The sequence below is a fragment of the Anabrus simplex genome, chromosome 7, assembly GCF_040414725.1.
Source record: "Anabrus simplex isolate iqAnaSimp1 chromosome 7, ASM4041472v1, whole genome shotgun sequence".
NCBI lineage: Eukaryota > Metazoa > Arthropoda > Insecta > Orthoptera > Tettigoniidae > Anabrus > Anabrus simplex.
The window spans coordinates 114,122,331-114,138,329 of NC_090271.1; the positions used below are offsets into that span (position 1 = coordinate 114,122,331).

The 15,999-nt window shown below is 36.8% G+C and overlaps 1 protein-coding gene across 1 annotated transcript in view; it reads left to right on the plus strand.

The window, feature by feature from the left end:
- Positions 1 to 15,999, plus strand: part of Oseg5 (intraflagellar transport protein Oseg5) — a 192,033-nt gene that overhangs the window by 74,478 nt on the left and 101,556 nt on the right. The window contains exons 7-8 of the mRNA XM_067151262.2: positions 5,629 to 5,753; positions 5,831 to 6,079. Coding sequence (XP_067007363.2) covers positions 5,629 to 5,753; positions 5,831 to 6,079 — 374 coding nt within the window. The remainder of the gene's footprint in view (positions 1 to 5,628; positions 5,754 to 5,830; positions 6,080 to 15,999) is intronic.

Genomic DNA, 15,999 nt, shown 5'->3' on the forward strand with positions numbered 1-15,999 from the left:
GTGTGTAAACCAGCTTTGGTAGTGTGGTCATGTGAGGCGAATGGAGGAGGGTAGGTTAAAGTAATAGACTTGGCCAGAAGCAGAGGAAATAAAAAGCGGTGGCAGCGGCTCAGTTTTTAATGATTTCAAGGGTAGAAGTGTGGAACTAAACAAGGCTACTGAGCTAGTTGCAAATAAAGGATTGTAGAGGCACTTAGTTAATTTACAGAGGCTTGGAGACTAAACAGTGAAAAGCATAACAGTCTATAATGAAGATGTATGTATGTATGTATTTATGTATGTATGTTACAATTTCTTGGTCCTTTGCAGTGGAAAGGGAAGAACCATTTTTGCTGTGTGAAAGACTTAAACTGTAGGAAATCATCAATGTGTCATAAAGACTTTGCTCCACATCCTTGGAAGAAAAATATGCCCAACCATAATTATGACTGTTCTAACAATTACATGTAATAACTAAGGCTAATGGGGAGTGAGTACACAATAACTGTTTTCTACCCTTCTTGTCTCTTAATTCCGTCTTACCTTTTTCTAATATTTTTTATTTTCTCAGTCTTCAAATCCATATAAAATATCACACCTTTCATTGTCATCATTTTAATTCTACTTAACATTCCATATCAACATTAAGCTTTACATGGCTTTTCTGCACAAGAAGATTTCAACAAGCCTGTTATATATAAGAATGTTTAATCTTTCTCTTAATGTACCCCATATGATTCTGAAGGACTTTTGGAGGAAAGAACATGTTAATATGTGCTTTATATAATATGAAGACTGTTTTAATTAATATGGAAATGGGACTTTAATTTTTTCTTTAAATAATATATTGCTTCTAAGTACATAATTATGTACATAATATTTTATAATTAAAAATAAGTTGTAGCTGAAGATAGTCCAATGGACTGAAACATACTTACATTAAGTATGTTTAGTGAATGTTCAATTTTTTATCAAATTGTAACTTATTTTAGTATTGACTGGGACAATAAAAGATTAAAATTTTTGTGACTGTTCTAGCAATGACAAAATGTTTTAAATTCCATTGACTATTACTCTGTTGATGAAATGATACAGTAGAAGTCCATTATAGCGAGAATTTACAACGGTGAAAAATTTATTCGCTATAGCGAATTGTCGTTATACCAGATTTTCCCTAAATTTCAGAGAAGATACACAAAAAAACCAAATACTTCATCATGCACGTATCATGGAAACATATTGTAGGTCCCGGCAAAATAATAATAATAATTTTGCTGTAAATTAATGAGAGAAGAGCCTTTCTGAAATTTAACCCGACATGGTAATAAACTGACCTCTGAAATCAGTGATGTATACTGTCATATCTTGAGATGTATCACATTTTTATTTATTTACTGTATCTAGTACTAAAATCAACTGCTGGGCTGAGTGGTTCAGATGGTTGAGGCACTGGCCTTCTGACCCCAACTTGGTAGGTTCGATCCTGGCTCAGTCCGGTGGTATTTGAAGGTTCTGAAATAAGTCAGCCTCATGTCTATAGATTTACTGCTACATAAAAGAACTCCTGTGGGTCTAAATTTCAGCACCTTGGCATCTCTGAAAACCGGTAAAAGTAGTTAGTGGTTCTTAAGGCCAATTACGTAGTTATTACTGAAATCAGTTGTTCATTTCAGCCTTTATTTTGACCGAGCTAACGAAAGCTACCTGTCACATTATTCATGCACTTATGAAGAAGAAGAAGAAGAATTATGAAGGCATGTTCTCTCTCGTTTCAAACTTGAATATTTCTTTTCACCAGTCAATGGGGATTAATAATCGGCAGTGGGAGATAGCTCGCTAGTGTGGGTTTTGGACGTAGTGAGAAATCGATATGGATGATCGATCGTGTTCAGTTTAAATCTAGCCTTCAGAAACACACAACTAAAAATGCCTGTTGTACAGCATCACATTTTTCTTTCAGTTCAATACTTTACAAGAAAAATTTCAAATCTTGTCAATGACTATTTAACATTGCTGAAGGTTTGACAAGATTTGAAGAGATTTGGCATCGTGTGATGGAATTTTGTTCTAATGTGGAGAAAAGTCAACCAGCAGTTGTGGCTTTTGACTAGCAGTGTGATACATTGTGAAATTGAAGAGAGACAAGCAGTAAGGCATAATTTACATGGAAAAAAGATTGCAATATTCTTCTACATAATTTTTGTAATGTATTTACTGCATTAACATCATTTGCAGAGGTTATGTTATATTGCATTTACATACATGATTTGAATAAAAAATTATAGCAATGCAATGGAAATTTGTATCTTATTGCACGAAAACATATTAGGAATTCAGTAATAATATTGATCATGTTATTTGCTTCCAATATTGGGAGAATTCGCTACTAATAATAATAATAATAATATGTGAAGATCATCATAAATTGAACATTGCGAATGGTGTTTACGTACAGGTTGTCATACGGTAATAAATATAAAAGCTGTCCACTTCCTTGAGAAATTTCTGTTCTGTCTTCTCATACGCTTCTGCTAAACACACTATGTGAATGGGCAGAGAGAAACGACATCCAGATAAACGAAGAGAAGGCGGAATTGGTAGTATTTAGGAAAGGAGGAAGACTCACTGAAGCAGAGAACATCAAATGCAATGGCAAACTACTCAAGAGGGCTAACAATTTTAAATATCTAGGTATCACAATTCAAACAACGGGAAAGAGTTTCAGTTTACATATAAGATCTAGAGCAGTGGCGGCCACTAGGGCTATGAATGAAATCAGGAACATCACACAACTATCGATCAGCACAGCTATGGACTTGTTTAGGATAAAGATACTACCTGTTCTGACGTATGGCCTAGAATTAATGGCAGAATACCTCACGTACAAACAGCTGGAAGAATTGGAGCGAGTAAAGGCTAGATACCTGAAGAAAATTTTAGGAGTCCCGCAGAATGCAAGATCGAGGCTAGTGTATGAGCTTACCAGGGAGACCTTCTTAATAGAGGATCTGAGATGCGAGCTCATACTTCAAGCTAGTACCAGCTTCAAACAGCTTATACAAGATCTGCATGAGAAGAAAAACAACATACCAGAGGACTTCTATGCAACATCTGCTATGCAAAACAGGACCTGGATGGAAGCTAATCATGATATGCGACACGTGACGACGAGATTGGCGATCCATGGTTTCCACCACAAGGTGTGCTGCAACAAATTATTTCACGAACCAAATGACGAATGTATGTGTGAGTTGTGCTTGGAATTCTGTGATAGATACCATATTGTAAAATGCAGGAATAGACAGAAATCCATCGTAGCTTATAGCAAAGAAAAGTAATGTGTATGTAATGTAAATGTAATGTAATGTAATGGTATTCTGCACGGCATGTGCGCATTTTTCAATAATAAATTATGGTACTATACAGGGCTCCCTGTATAAAGGCAGAGATGGGCTTGATACTTTAGCAGTTAATACACACGCAACATCCCCCAGTCATAAAAACATTTTTGTTGTTTACATTCCTACAAATCCCAGCGTGCCTGGCGACTTAGCGCTCACTGTTAATAAAAGAATTGCAATGGTCAATTCTATCAAAGTCTTTGTTCAACAGGATATGAATTGAGTTTCAATACACAACTTTTTATAATACAAAATAACACACACCAGCATAATTTAAACAAGGGACCAGTTACCAAAAGTGGCGAAAAGTGCAGCGATTAAAAATGTTTCAACATGCAGAATGAAAATTAAAACTATTCTAGACTATACATTTGCATTTAAAGTTTTCATTCACAACACTAAATTTGAATAGAGTAGTTACCTTACAGAGTCTTCAGAAAGGAGTCCAAAATCACTTGCTTCAGTCTTGTGCCAGCAATGGTGTTCCTTATCACAAAATTCTCCCCTCACTGCATAACCACCAAATCGTCTAGTGATGTGTCATTTATTGCATAAAATGTTTTTAAAACATCTCAAGCACTCATGACTGCAGACTGTGTTGGTACGTTTGTGATGTCCCCGTCCTCCTCACTCTCGATGATATAGATGTTGATTCATACTCTCGGGATTCATCATGTGAGTTAGTAAGTGTTTTAGGTTTAGGTTTTAGTTTATTGTAACCATCACCACCACCTTTATTCACAGATATTTTAACATAACAATACTGCAATATATTTTACTTCCATTCTTCATTAGACATCCGGATGATCTAACGTAACATCTTTGTAATTTTGTCTAATGACTATAAATGTTATGTAGTAGCTGATGATGGCCATGAAAGGCCGAAACCGGTACTAGTGTAATAATCCATTCACAATAAATAAGTATTGAACGGTGGAACACTTTTCTTGTTTATACATAGAACTACTGCTTCGCGTGAATTCTTGATACAAACAACAGTATAATGGCACCTATAAAATAGTTTGCAAGAGACCCGTTGCTGCAATTTTTGTTGATCGTTTTGTGGAAGGTTTTATAACCTAATTTTGTAAAACAGTCACACTATTGTACAAATATTTACTGTACTTTAGTTTGTGGAGTATCGAGAGTTACGCAGAAAAAAAAATCGATAGTATTTTCCTAGCTACTTATGCCGAAGAGTATAACTATCAATAACGGAAAGTAATCTGTGACATCTGAAAGAACTATCGCTTCGTGTGAATGCTTGGTGCGAATGAAAGTATAATGGCGCCAATGAAATCCTTTGCACGAGACCCGCTGTCGATTTTTTTCTTGGAAGGTTTTATAATCTAACTGTGTAAAACGATCACAGTAATATACAAATATTTACCGTACTTTAGTTTGTGGAATATCGAGAGTTTTGCAGAAAAAATAATTGATAGTTTTTTGCTAGCTTTATACACTGAAATGTAGAAATACCGATAACGGAAAATAAAACTCGTTAAAATCTCTCGTAATAACGGATGACTCAGTGAAAGGGTTCTCGTTGTAACTGAAGGTTATTGTACAGTTTTAATATAGTAATTTTGAAGGGACTCGTTAAAGCGGGTTTCTCGTTATATCCCGTACTCGCTATAACGGACTTCTACTGTACTCTTATTTGTCACAAAATGACCATCATGCGCTATTGTATTCCAGGAAGAAATCGTGGTTGCGGTATTTGCTCCAGGTCTGATATTTCATGTTTACATGTCCATGTCTTAGAGGATAGACAATACAAGGTCATAAGACTAATCAAAGTCTCAGGCAGAGGGAGGAGTGTAAATTAAAAATCTGTATGTTAAAGACAGCAGGAGGAGGATAGGAATGTTCACAAACAAGAACCAGCTCCATTTGTTGCTCAGGCATGATGAATTGGCACTAGTAATTTCTGCCTGTCCATATAGACACAATTTTCCATCTGTGGTCATTCTAACCTTCATCTCTCCAGGTAATGTTTAATGTGGTTGAGCCATTTCTTTTTCGGCTGATTGCTTGGTTTCTTACCATCAGTTTGTGTCTCCAACCTAAGTCTTCCTCTGTCCTCTACTGATGAAGATATTTGAATATATATTATAGTTTTTGTATTTGTATCAATGTTCTCTTACCTTTAAGGCCCTGGTCTCAATATTTCTCATACGTGCATGTGTATATATCTTTATATAAATTTTATTATTAATGTCATAATATAATTTGTCCTTCCCTACAGTGGTCTCATTCTCTAGAGAAGCCCCATACTGGGAGTGTGTTCAACTTAGCTTGGTCCATTGATGGCACACAGGTCGCAGGGGCTTGTGGAAATGGACATGTTGTTGTAGCTCATGTTATAGAAAGGTAAACAGTTTGCTGCATACATGTGATATTTGATTGTAATACGCTATGCAGTACTAAGGACAGTGTGTATGATACAGGCGATTGGAGTGGGATTGCTACACGGCTACCATGGTCTCTCGGGACACCATTGCAATCCGCAATGTTACAAATGATGCAAGGGAGACATTGGACTTCTCTGACCGTATTGTTAAACTAGAATTTGGATTTGGCCATTTAGTTGTTGCAACTCCTACACAATGTCATATCTTCAGTATCAAGAACTGGAACACACCAATTATCTTTAACCTTCGTGATGGCTCTGTCAGTATAATTGTCTTAGGAGACAGGTATGTATAACTTACCTTATTAATATGCTTCTGTTTGTGTAAGAGCCACAGCAAAGCTTTGTTTATACATTTCACAAAAAAGAAAAAAATAAGTGCAAAAAAACCATATAAATAAAAATATGCCTGTTCTTGATTCGTTATGCCCAACTAAGGAGTGTGTTTGAACTTATTAGCACTTTTGTTTTGTTTTTTCTTGTTCTCTTCCCAATATATCTTCATCTTCTCGCTGTGTTCCTTTTTACATTGTTAATTCCACATTGTATTTAGTGGGGTGGGCTTTACAGAAAATTTGTGTTTGTGAATTAAGGTTCTGAATTTTATTCTATCTTGAATGGTTTCTTCATTAATGTCAATTTCATTTAGGTTTACACTGATATCGTTTGGCCAATTATTGTGATTTTTCATGGATAAGGCAAAGTTTAAAATTGTCTTTGTGAGCCTATTATTATCCATTATATATACATGACCATAAAATTTTAATTGTCATTTCCTGATTGTACCAGTGATTTTTTTCTGTGGGAGATAGTGGGTTCGAGCCCCACTGTCGGCAGCCCTGAAGATGGTTTTCCGTGGTTTCCCATTTTCACACCAGGCGAATGCCGGGGCTGTACCTTAATTAAGGCCACGGCCGCTTCCTTCCACTTCCTAGGCCTTTCCTCTCCCATCATCGCCATAAGACATATCTGTGTCCGTGCGACGTTAAACAGAATAGCAAAAAAAAAAATTTTTTTCTCTAACTTGATAGATTTAATGTGATTTCTTTTTCATCCAAATTCCATTTTTGCATTTTGGTTCCAAGATTTTCCTGTGGATTTTTCTTTCTTGTTTCTTGATCATCTTTATTCAAGATTTGCCACCAATTATAATAGTTTCAGGTGCTTAAAGTGCTTCTGTTTTAACTGCTGTGTTATGATGTAATTTTGCCTTTTTTTGATATAGTTCTGTTATTTTATCTGTTCCAAGTAATTTTGTATCTCTTTGAAGTTTTGCAGTTCTTTCTTTGTTAGCTTGCTTATTTAACCATACTGGTTCAATAATTTCACCTAGATACTTAAATATGTCTACTTAAGTGATATTTCCATATTTGGTGATTAACGGTTGACTGTTGTAACCTGATCTAGTTCTTTCCATATACTTTGTCTATTCATAAGAAATTTGGAGTCCTGTTTTGGCTGCTATTTCATGGAGTTTTTCTTACAGACCGGATTGCTTCCTGTCTGTTGTTGGATAGGATAGCAATGCCATTAGCAAATGCTAGGCAATTAAGGAGAATTTTGTTTTGGTTACATCTACCAATATTTATACCTTATTTTCATTTTGCCATATGCTAATCACTTTCTCCAGAACTAAATTAAACAGTAAGGGAGTTAATCCACCCCCTAGTCTGACTCCTGTTTTGATTTCAAATGTGCCTATGATATACAGAAAAGAAAAAGCCCTACATGACTGTATCAAATTGGAAATTATATATACGTGGGGTAATATCAGCGGCAGTGGTGGCTGTTACTCGTCTTTTAGTATACAGTTTTCCTGTTAACAAACCACTTCACACTTGAGGCACTTTATGTGAAAACTTCTGATGACTAAACAAACAAATTCTTAAGTAGGACATTGCAGTTTATAGATGGTTGAGGGCGTAATTGGGCTTGGCAAAGTTTGCTGTTTGGACTCTTTGTGTGTCTGATGTTCTTGTTCAAACAGTACAACAACAGCAGGGAAGAATCGCCTCTCAAGCAAGCATTCCTCAGCAAGTGTTTTTGGGTCTGGGTGTTTATATTGTCTCCTTCATGATTTGCTGAAGCTGATTTGTGTAGCATCTCAAAACAGCACCTTCGGTTATTGTACCAGAGCAAAATTCACCATAGAGGATTTGGCAATGGAGCATACTGTCATTCATACGACGGACAAGCCCAGTCTATCTCAGTCAATGACCAATGATGGAAGCTTCCACACCATTAATATTTATCTAAAAACTGCAAGATTGGTGATATGGTCTCCCCATTTGATGTTCAAAATGGAACGGGGTTTCTGCAGGTGCAAGTGCTCAAGCTGCTTTATGTCACGATGGTAAAAGGTCCAGTTTTCACATCCTTAACCACTTGGCGACTAACGTCATCTTGGAGACATGGTCCTCTGCCAAGACCAAACAGACGAACCCCGTCTCTCAAACATGATGAACTTTTCCGCTTGTGTGAGCTCATAGTTCGGCATGTCACTTATAGATGGAACTTGGTGCTATTATGTAAACCTTCTTAGATTTCTTACTAAAAGAATATCCACATCTAAGCGTTTAGATCGCTGAAATCTTTGAAAATAAGGTGGAATGTCTTGCACTAAAATAATTCCATGCCAAGATGACTGCGCACAGCTATAAACATTTGACTGAGCTTGATATAAGTAATTATTTATGCAAAAGTGGTGACAGTGAAGTGTCATGTGTATCTGAAGGTGATGATGAAGAGTTTACTGTTCGTGAAAGTAATGAATCTACGTTGGAAAGTGATGTAGACTTCGACAAAGAGTTAGATGTAGCTCAGCCATCCACATCGCATAGACGCAATGTTGATGCTGGAACACGAGCAGTTGAAAGTGACTTGAAGTGGAAGGATGAAGACAATGTACCAGGTATTTGTAAATTTAGTAATGTATCATCCCTCAGTGCGGTAATTACTCGTAATTTGGGCGAGAGACTTTCAGTGCTAGACTTTCTAGCGTGTGTTCTGATGGACGAATTCTGGACTCTAATTACAACAGAAATGAACAGATACAGTAAACATTGCTTAGAAAACCCAGATTATAAAAGGAAACTTTATGATAAGTGTTTTGACACAGGCAATGATGAATTGAAGGCTTATTTCGCTCTATGTATTATTATGTCGCAAATAAAAAAGTCCTGTGTAAAAATGTACTGGTCAAAGAGTGGTATTCATTTAGCAAAACAATGCCGTTTGTTCGCTTCGTACTCATTTCCAGAATTCTTCACTTTCGAGACAGTACTATGGGAGATACTAGTGATAAACTAAGGAAAGATAGAACAGTTGTGGAATACTTGAATGGCCGATTCCAGTCCATTTATGTGCCATAGGAAAATATAGCAAATGATGAGTCTCTCATGATATTCAGAGGACGTTTGTCATATGTTCAGTTCAATCCTTCCAAGCTTGCTATATTTGGGATAAAGTTTTATAAATTATGCAAATCAAATTCAGGTTATTGTATAAAATTTAAAATTTATACTGGCAATGATTTAGTTGTGGGAAGTGGGATGACTGCAAGTGAAAGTGTAGTCCTGGAGTTGGCAGAGCCTATCTTGGACAAGGGATATACCCTGTTCTTAGATAATTGGTATTCATCACCTAAGCTGTTTTTTAAACTTTGTGATAGAAACACAAATATTGTAGGAGCTGTAAGAAAAAGCAGGAAGATGATGCCCAAGGATTTAGTGAAGAAGCAACTGAAGAAAGGTGAAGCAGACAGAAGGTCAAGTCACGGTTTGTTAGCTATAAATTGGCATAACCGCAAGGATATTTACATGTTATCTTCAAAGCATGCAAGTGTTGAAATCATGGACACAGGGAAAAGAAGGAGGAAGAGAGGAAATAGCGAGGATAAAGTAACAGAAGGAGAAACTGTCAAGAAGCCAAAAATGGTCCTTGAATACAACAAGGGTATGGGAGAGGTGGACAGGCAGGATCAACTACTTGCCTGCTTTCCGATTATGAGGAAATTTATGAAAGGCTACAAAAAGATTTTCTTCTACGTGTTTGATATCGCTTTTTTTTTTTTTTTTTTTTTTTTTTTTTTTTTGCTATGGGCTTTACGTCGCACCGACACAGATAGGTCTTATGGCGACGATGGGATAGGAAAGGCCTAGGAGTTGGAAGGAAGCGGCTGTGGCCTTAATTAAGGTACAGCCCCAGCATTTGCCTGGTGTGAAAATGGGAAACCACGGAAAACCATCTTCAGGGCTGCCGATAGTGGGATTCGAACCTACTATCTCCCGGATGCAAGCTCACAGCCGTGCGCCTCTACGCGCACGGCCAACTCGCCTGGTAATATATCGCTCTATTAAACACGTGTGTCATCCATTCCAAGATATTAAACAAAAAAGCACAGAAATTTACAGAGTTTTGCTTGGATTTGGCAGATCAGATTCTTCAGTTTGTAACATTGCCCGATTATAAATGAAGTGGAAGGATTTTGAATGGCGATTGTCCAGCTAGACTGCAGGCAAAGCCATGGGCATATTTCCAAGACATATTCCTCCCAAAACAAAAAAGCTTCATCCAGCTAAGGTCTGCAAAGTTTGTACTTCTCAAGGAAAACGTAGCAAAACAGCCTGGGAATGCAAGAAATGTGAGTGAAGTACCTTTATATCTTCTTTCTTGCTTTAAGAATTACCACACAAATGTTAACTACTGAAAAGTTATATTTAAACATTTTTAAACATGTTCACAAGATTTCAATGATTTCTGTAGTGTATGATTTATGTCGTTCTTTGTCGCATGGGGCATTTTGTAACACAACCTCCATTTTAAATAAGGACAGTAGAAGTCTGTTATAGCGAGAATTCACAACAGCGGAAAATTTACTCGCTATAGCGGATTGTCGTTATATCCTAATTTTGTGTAAAAGTCGGGAAAACTCCCATACACATTAAAATCCATATGAAACAGCAATCATTTTGTTCAAAACTTGCGTTTCTGCGGATGATATCCACACTACGGTTTACTTGTTTTTTTTTTTTTTTTTTTTTTTTTTTTTTTTTTTTTTTTTTTTTTTTTTTAATCTGACACTACGTGAAAGTGTATGTCTAATTTCATTCTGAAAAAATTACAATATCGTATTTCTCCGAATCCAAGACGAACCCCACTTTTTCCTTCAAAAAATTTCAATCAGGCTCAAAAAGTGCTTTGTAAAATCATATGAATGCCTTTGTTATACTGTACACATTTTTAGACTATTTTTAGACGCTGAACATTGGCTTTCGTTATGCTGCATTTTTTGCAGCTGCACAATTATTATTTATTTCCGCGGGTTTAATGACCATTAACTTCAAATTGGCATCATAATTCCGAAGAGAACCCGTTGAAAATTTGCCGCCAATACCTATTCCATGCGTCTCTACAATACAGAGATCCGTCAGGAAAATATTCTTACTGTCTATAAAACTGTTACAGTACTTTCACTCAGCGTCAGATATAATCGGCTACCACTACACGCACGTCTCGCTTGCCGGGTTTGGCCAACTTCAGCGGCTAGCGATGTATAGGCCTAATCGCGGACGTTAAAGGTCAACGAACTAGTTTATTGTGCCACGGTATGGCCATTCCGCCCTTGCGTTTTTCATGCGCATACCTCACAATTTCATTTTTTACTTGTTTAAAGCATCCTTGTTGCAGACCACTGAATGCATTTTTTATGCAGTGCACATTTTTTTTGCTATCTTTGTCTTCACTCTGATGCCATATATTGGCTTTAGTTAGGCCTATACCCTATTTTCTTGTGGCTGCACAATTGTTCTACATTTTCGAGTGTTTAATAACCATTTACTTAAAATTTACATCATAATATCGACGAGAACCCCTTGAATATTTGCCGGTAATACCTGTTTTACGTATCTTTATGAGTATCCATCATGAAAATATTCCTGCTGTCTGTAAAACTTAATTTTACTAAGAGTCAGGTACAGTAGATGCGTTATAACTCTGCCACTGAGTAGCCGTGGCCTTTCTAAGAATTCAAAGGCTCGCATGTTTTGATGCTATTCTGCAGATTTGAGAAACTTTTTTTAGAGGCTAATAGAATGCCATTCTCTCTTCTCTATTTCTCGAGATACAGTGGCGTTCCACACAGGCACTGTACAACTGGTTGTCACGGCTAGCGATGTACAATAAAGAGGCGGTCGTTTATTGTCAACGAATTTTATGTGTGTATGCGGGGGTGAAAACAAGCAGTATGGTTACCGTGGTAGTTGCCAGTGGTATTCATTACTGTTAGGCCGCGAATGCAAGACAACCCTCGATTTTTCGCATGAGATTCTGAGGATAAAAATGTCGCCTATATGTGTCATGAAAACATATTTGAAACGCATGTAGAGAAATGAGTTATCCTCGCTAAAAATTTACATGTGAATAGCCTTTACAGAATTTAACTAGACGCGAGAAAATATTAACTATCCTCTGAAATCAGTCATGTCCTCAGCCATATCTCGAGATGTATCACATTCTTATTTAATTTCAGTATATAACATTTAAATTAAGAGATCGTTTACTTCAGCCGTTATTTTTAATGAGTTAACAACTGCTGTCGGCCACGTTATTTACACATTGCTCACACCTTCTGTTCTGTTCTTGACTACCCTGTACAATAATTTCCTATTTCCTCTGCTGTCTAATTCCAATTTATCCACAAACTCATTCCATGCTTTTTCTTTCTCTTCTCTTACTACCCTCTTAACTATGAGTTTCTTTGTTCTATGAAGTTCCTGTATTGTGTTAACTTCTTGGCTTACTTGGTCTTGGATAGTTTTTGTTTTTCTTTAGAATCTTTTTTGCTTGGTTTCTTGCTTTAATGGCTATTTTGAATTTTTCGTTCCACCAAGGTGTCTGTTTTTCCTTCTTGGTCAATCCTGTTAACCCACAGAGTTCTTTAGCTTCTCCCACAAATGTATCTTTAAAATTTTTTTACTCTTCCTCTACTGTTGTTGTTTCTCCCTCTGGTAGGTTTTGTTGTATTCTATTCTGATAGTCTTCCTGGAACTGAGCTTTTTCTTATTTCCGTATCTTTATTTTTTGTTTCTTCTTTGTTTTCTTTTGAATTTCATTTGCCATACGGCCCAAGTCCATGATGAGCAATCTATGGTCGCTGTTCATACTTTCGCTGGAAATGACCTTGACATCAGTCAGCCATTCCCCCACCACCACCTTTGTTTGTGATGACATATAAGAAATAAATTGACCAGTATATCTAGAAAATGACATTACTTCAGTCTTGGGACTAGTTTCAGCCACTTAGTGACCATCTTCAGCCGAAAAAAATCAAACAGATTATGTGATAACGAAAACATATGTATACCATACAAAGACAATGTTGCAGAAATAATTATAATATTAAAATACTTGTAATAACAAAAATTAAGGTTATGATCTTCTTACCATAGGCCTACTATGATGTCTTTAAGTTGACTTAGGATCTCAGGCAAAGAAGTAAATCTGGAAATGATAGCCAGAATTAGGAATGAATAAATATACAGAAAAGAAATTGAAAAGGAGAAAAATTATTTATGAGACTCACCTCTAATGTCTGATGTAGAACAAGCACTAACTTGCTGGAGGAATCAGGCAGGGATTGTAAACAAATATCAATATCCCCCCAGGATATAGCTCTGATTGCAATAAACCAGAATTCAGTATCAGTACTGATCTGCATTTAGGGCAGTCACCCAGGTCCCTAGGGAACAAGCACTGACTTGCTGTAGGAAGCAGGCAATGTAAACAAAAGAGTAGATTGGTAGAGGAGGGGAGTAAAGAAGGCTGGGAATGGGGAGGGGGTAAAGAAGGAAGCGAACGGTGAGGGATGGGAACAGAAGGGGTGGGAGGGGGAGTCTGAGGTGAGGCTGAACGATGAGGAAAGAAAGACTGCTGTTGAGAGGGGAATTTAAAGAAATTATAAAAGAAAGAATTATTTTTATCTGAGACATGAGTACTAAAGATAGGAATTAAGAGGTCAAATGATATGTTTGATTTCTCGGAAATTTAATTTAGATTGAATTTAGTATTGAAAAAATGTTCCAGATGGATAAAACAATTTTCTCTAATACTGAGCAGGGGGCCTTTTTTAATAACTTTGAAAATATTCATGTCTTGGTTGATATTAGTGAATTTATGGTTAGTATCACACATGTGCTGTCCCATAGCCAAAATTCTGTTATATTTCAGGACGTTCGTATGCTCTAAGTGTCTTGTATGGAAGCTCCTACCTGTTTGACCAACATAAGATACGTTACAATTATTATTACAATTATTACAAGTGAGTCTATAAACACCTGACGTGGTGATGACATAATCAATCAAAGATTTATGTTTGCCATCCCAGCTATACCCTGTTATTTTGTGGCTCTCCTGTTTTTTTTTTTTTTTTTTTTTTTTTTTTTTTTTTTTTTTTTTTTAAGGTGTTCTTAATGATCGTGCCATTTCTTTTACAAAGATCAATCAGTTGTTCACCTTCTGCATTTCTGTTTCCAAACCCATGTGGTCCTACGATATCCTCACAGTCTTGTCTGTTTGCTCCAACTTACGTATTTAGGTCTCCAGTAATAATAACGTTTTCTTCATCGATTACATCATCTAAGTCCTGAAGAAATTTTTCTTTATCATCAGCACTGCATCCAGTCTGTAGGGAGTACACTTGTACAATCACGTAATTTGTTGACTCTAATTGTATAGATAATTTTATGATCCTATCATTCTTATAGGAAACTTCTCACATGGCATCAATATCTTTTGTCAGTAAAAATTCCACACCATTTTTGGCCTCCTTCTCCAGCCCACACCAATATAATTTGTAGCCACCTCTGAGAACCTTGCTACCTGTCTTTCTCCATTTTGTTTTACTCAGACCCAATATAGATATGTTTCTCCTTTGCATCATATCTATGAGTTCTTCAGTCTTGCCAGTTAGAGTCAATATATTGATAGTCCCAATTCGTACTTTAATCTTCTTGCAAATCCGTCTTTCATCGGAACCATGTTGGCCATCATACCTGATAGATCTGCTCAAAGACTGTGTCACATTAGGTAATAACTTCGATCCGAGGTCCTTTTTACGTTTAAAAGCGATAAAAGAAGCTAACCACTGGCTTGCTGGCCCTATCATGGATCCTCGCGCAAGTGTTTGGTTTTGCACTAGATGGTCAGTGCCTGACAAGCATTTCCTCATGTCAGCTAGATCTGTGTATGGTTTACCTGCCAATGCTTGGGAGGCTGACTGCAGTGGTTGCCCACTGGGCGATGGGGTCACCACATCCCTACACCCTTTACATATTATAATTTTCAATTTTAATGTTCATTGCATCAAGTTGTTCTTGCACTTCTTTGCTATTCATTCCCTAGACCACAGTATCATCTGCAAGTTGTGATAACTTCATCTCCCTAGTCCCATATTCTTCCTTTGTCTCCTTTATAAATTCATCCATAACCATTAGAAATAAGACAGGTGACAGCACACTCCTATCTTAGTCCAGTTTTGTTTTAAACTATTCCATCTTTCCAACCAGAGTATTCGTATGTACACTGATGACACATTTGAACATTGCTTGCACAATTTCTGCAGTTTGTATACCCAGTCTTTTTTTGACCATGGTTTCCTAAAGCTTCTCCCTAGGAACACTGTTGTATGCCTTTGTTAGGTCTATAAATGTCGTGACCACATAATTTCCAAATTCCCAATTCTTTTCCATTAATTGCCTCATGCTGAGGATTGGGTCCACTGTAAATCTTCCACTTCTAAAGCCATACTGTTCGTCTTGCAACTTTCCTCCTACCTTTCTTCTCATTTTACTATCAAATATACTTTCCAATATTTTTGCCACTCGTGATAATAGTTTGATTCCTCTATAGTGATCACACACTTTTTTGTCCCCCTTTTGAAAGACTGGTATTATTATTCCCTTTCCGCAGTCTTCTGGCACACGTTTCTGTTTCCATATGCACTTTAACAATCTGTACGTCCATTGTAGTCCAACAAGTCCAGCAGCCTTTGTCACTTTCACACTAATTTCATCCATCCCTGGTGCCTTCCCCATCTTCATTTTATGAACTGCTGATTCCACTTTTAACATGGTTATATCATTTCCTACTGTTGAGTCATTACAACGTATCACTGCTGTCTCCTCTGCACAATTTCTCACATTTAGTAGC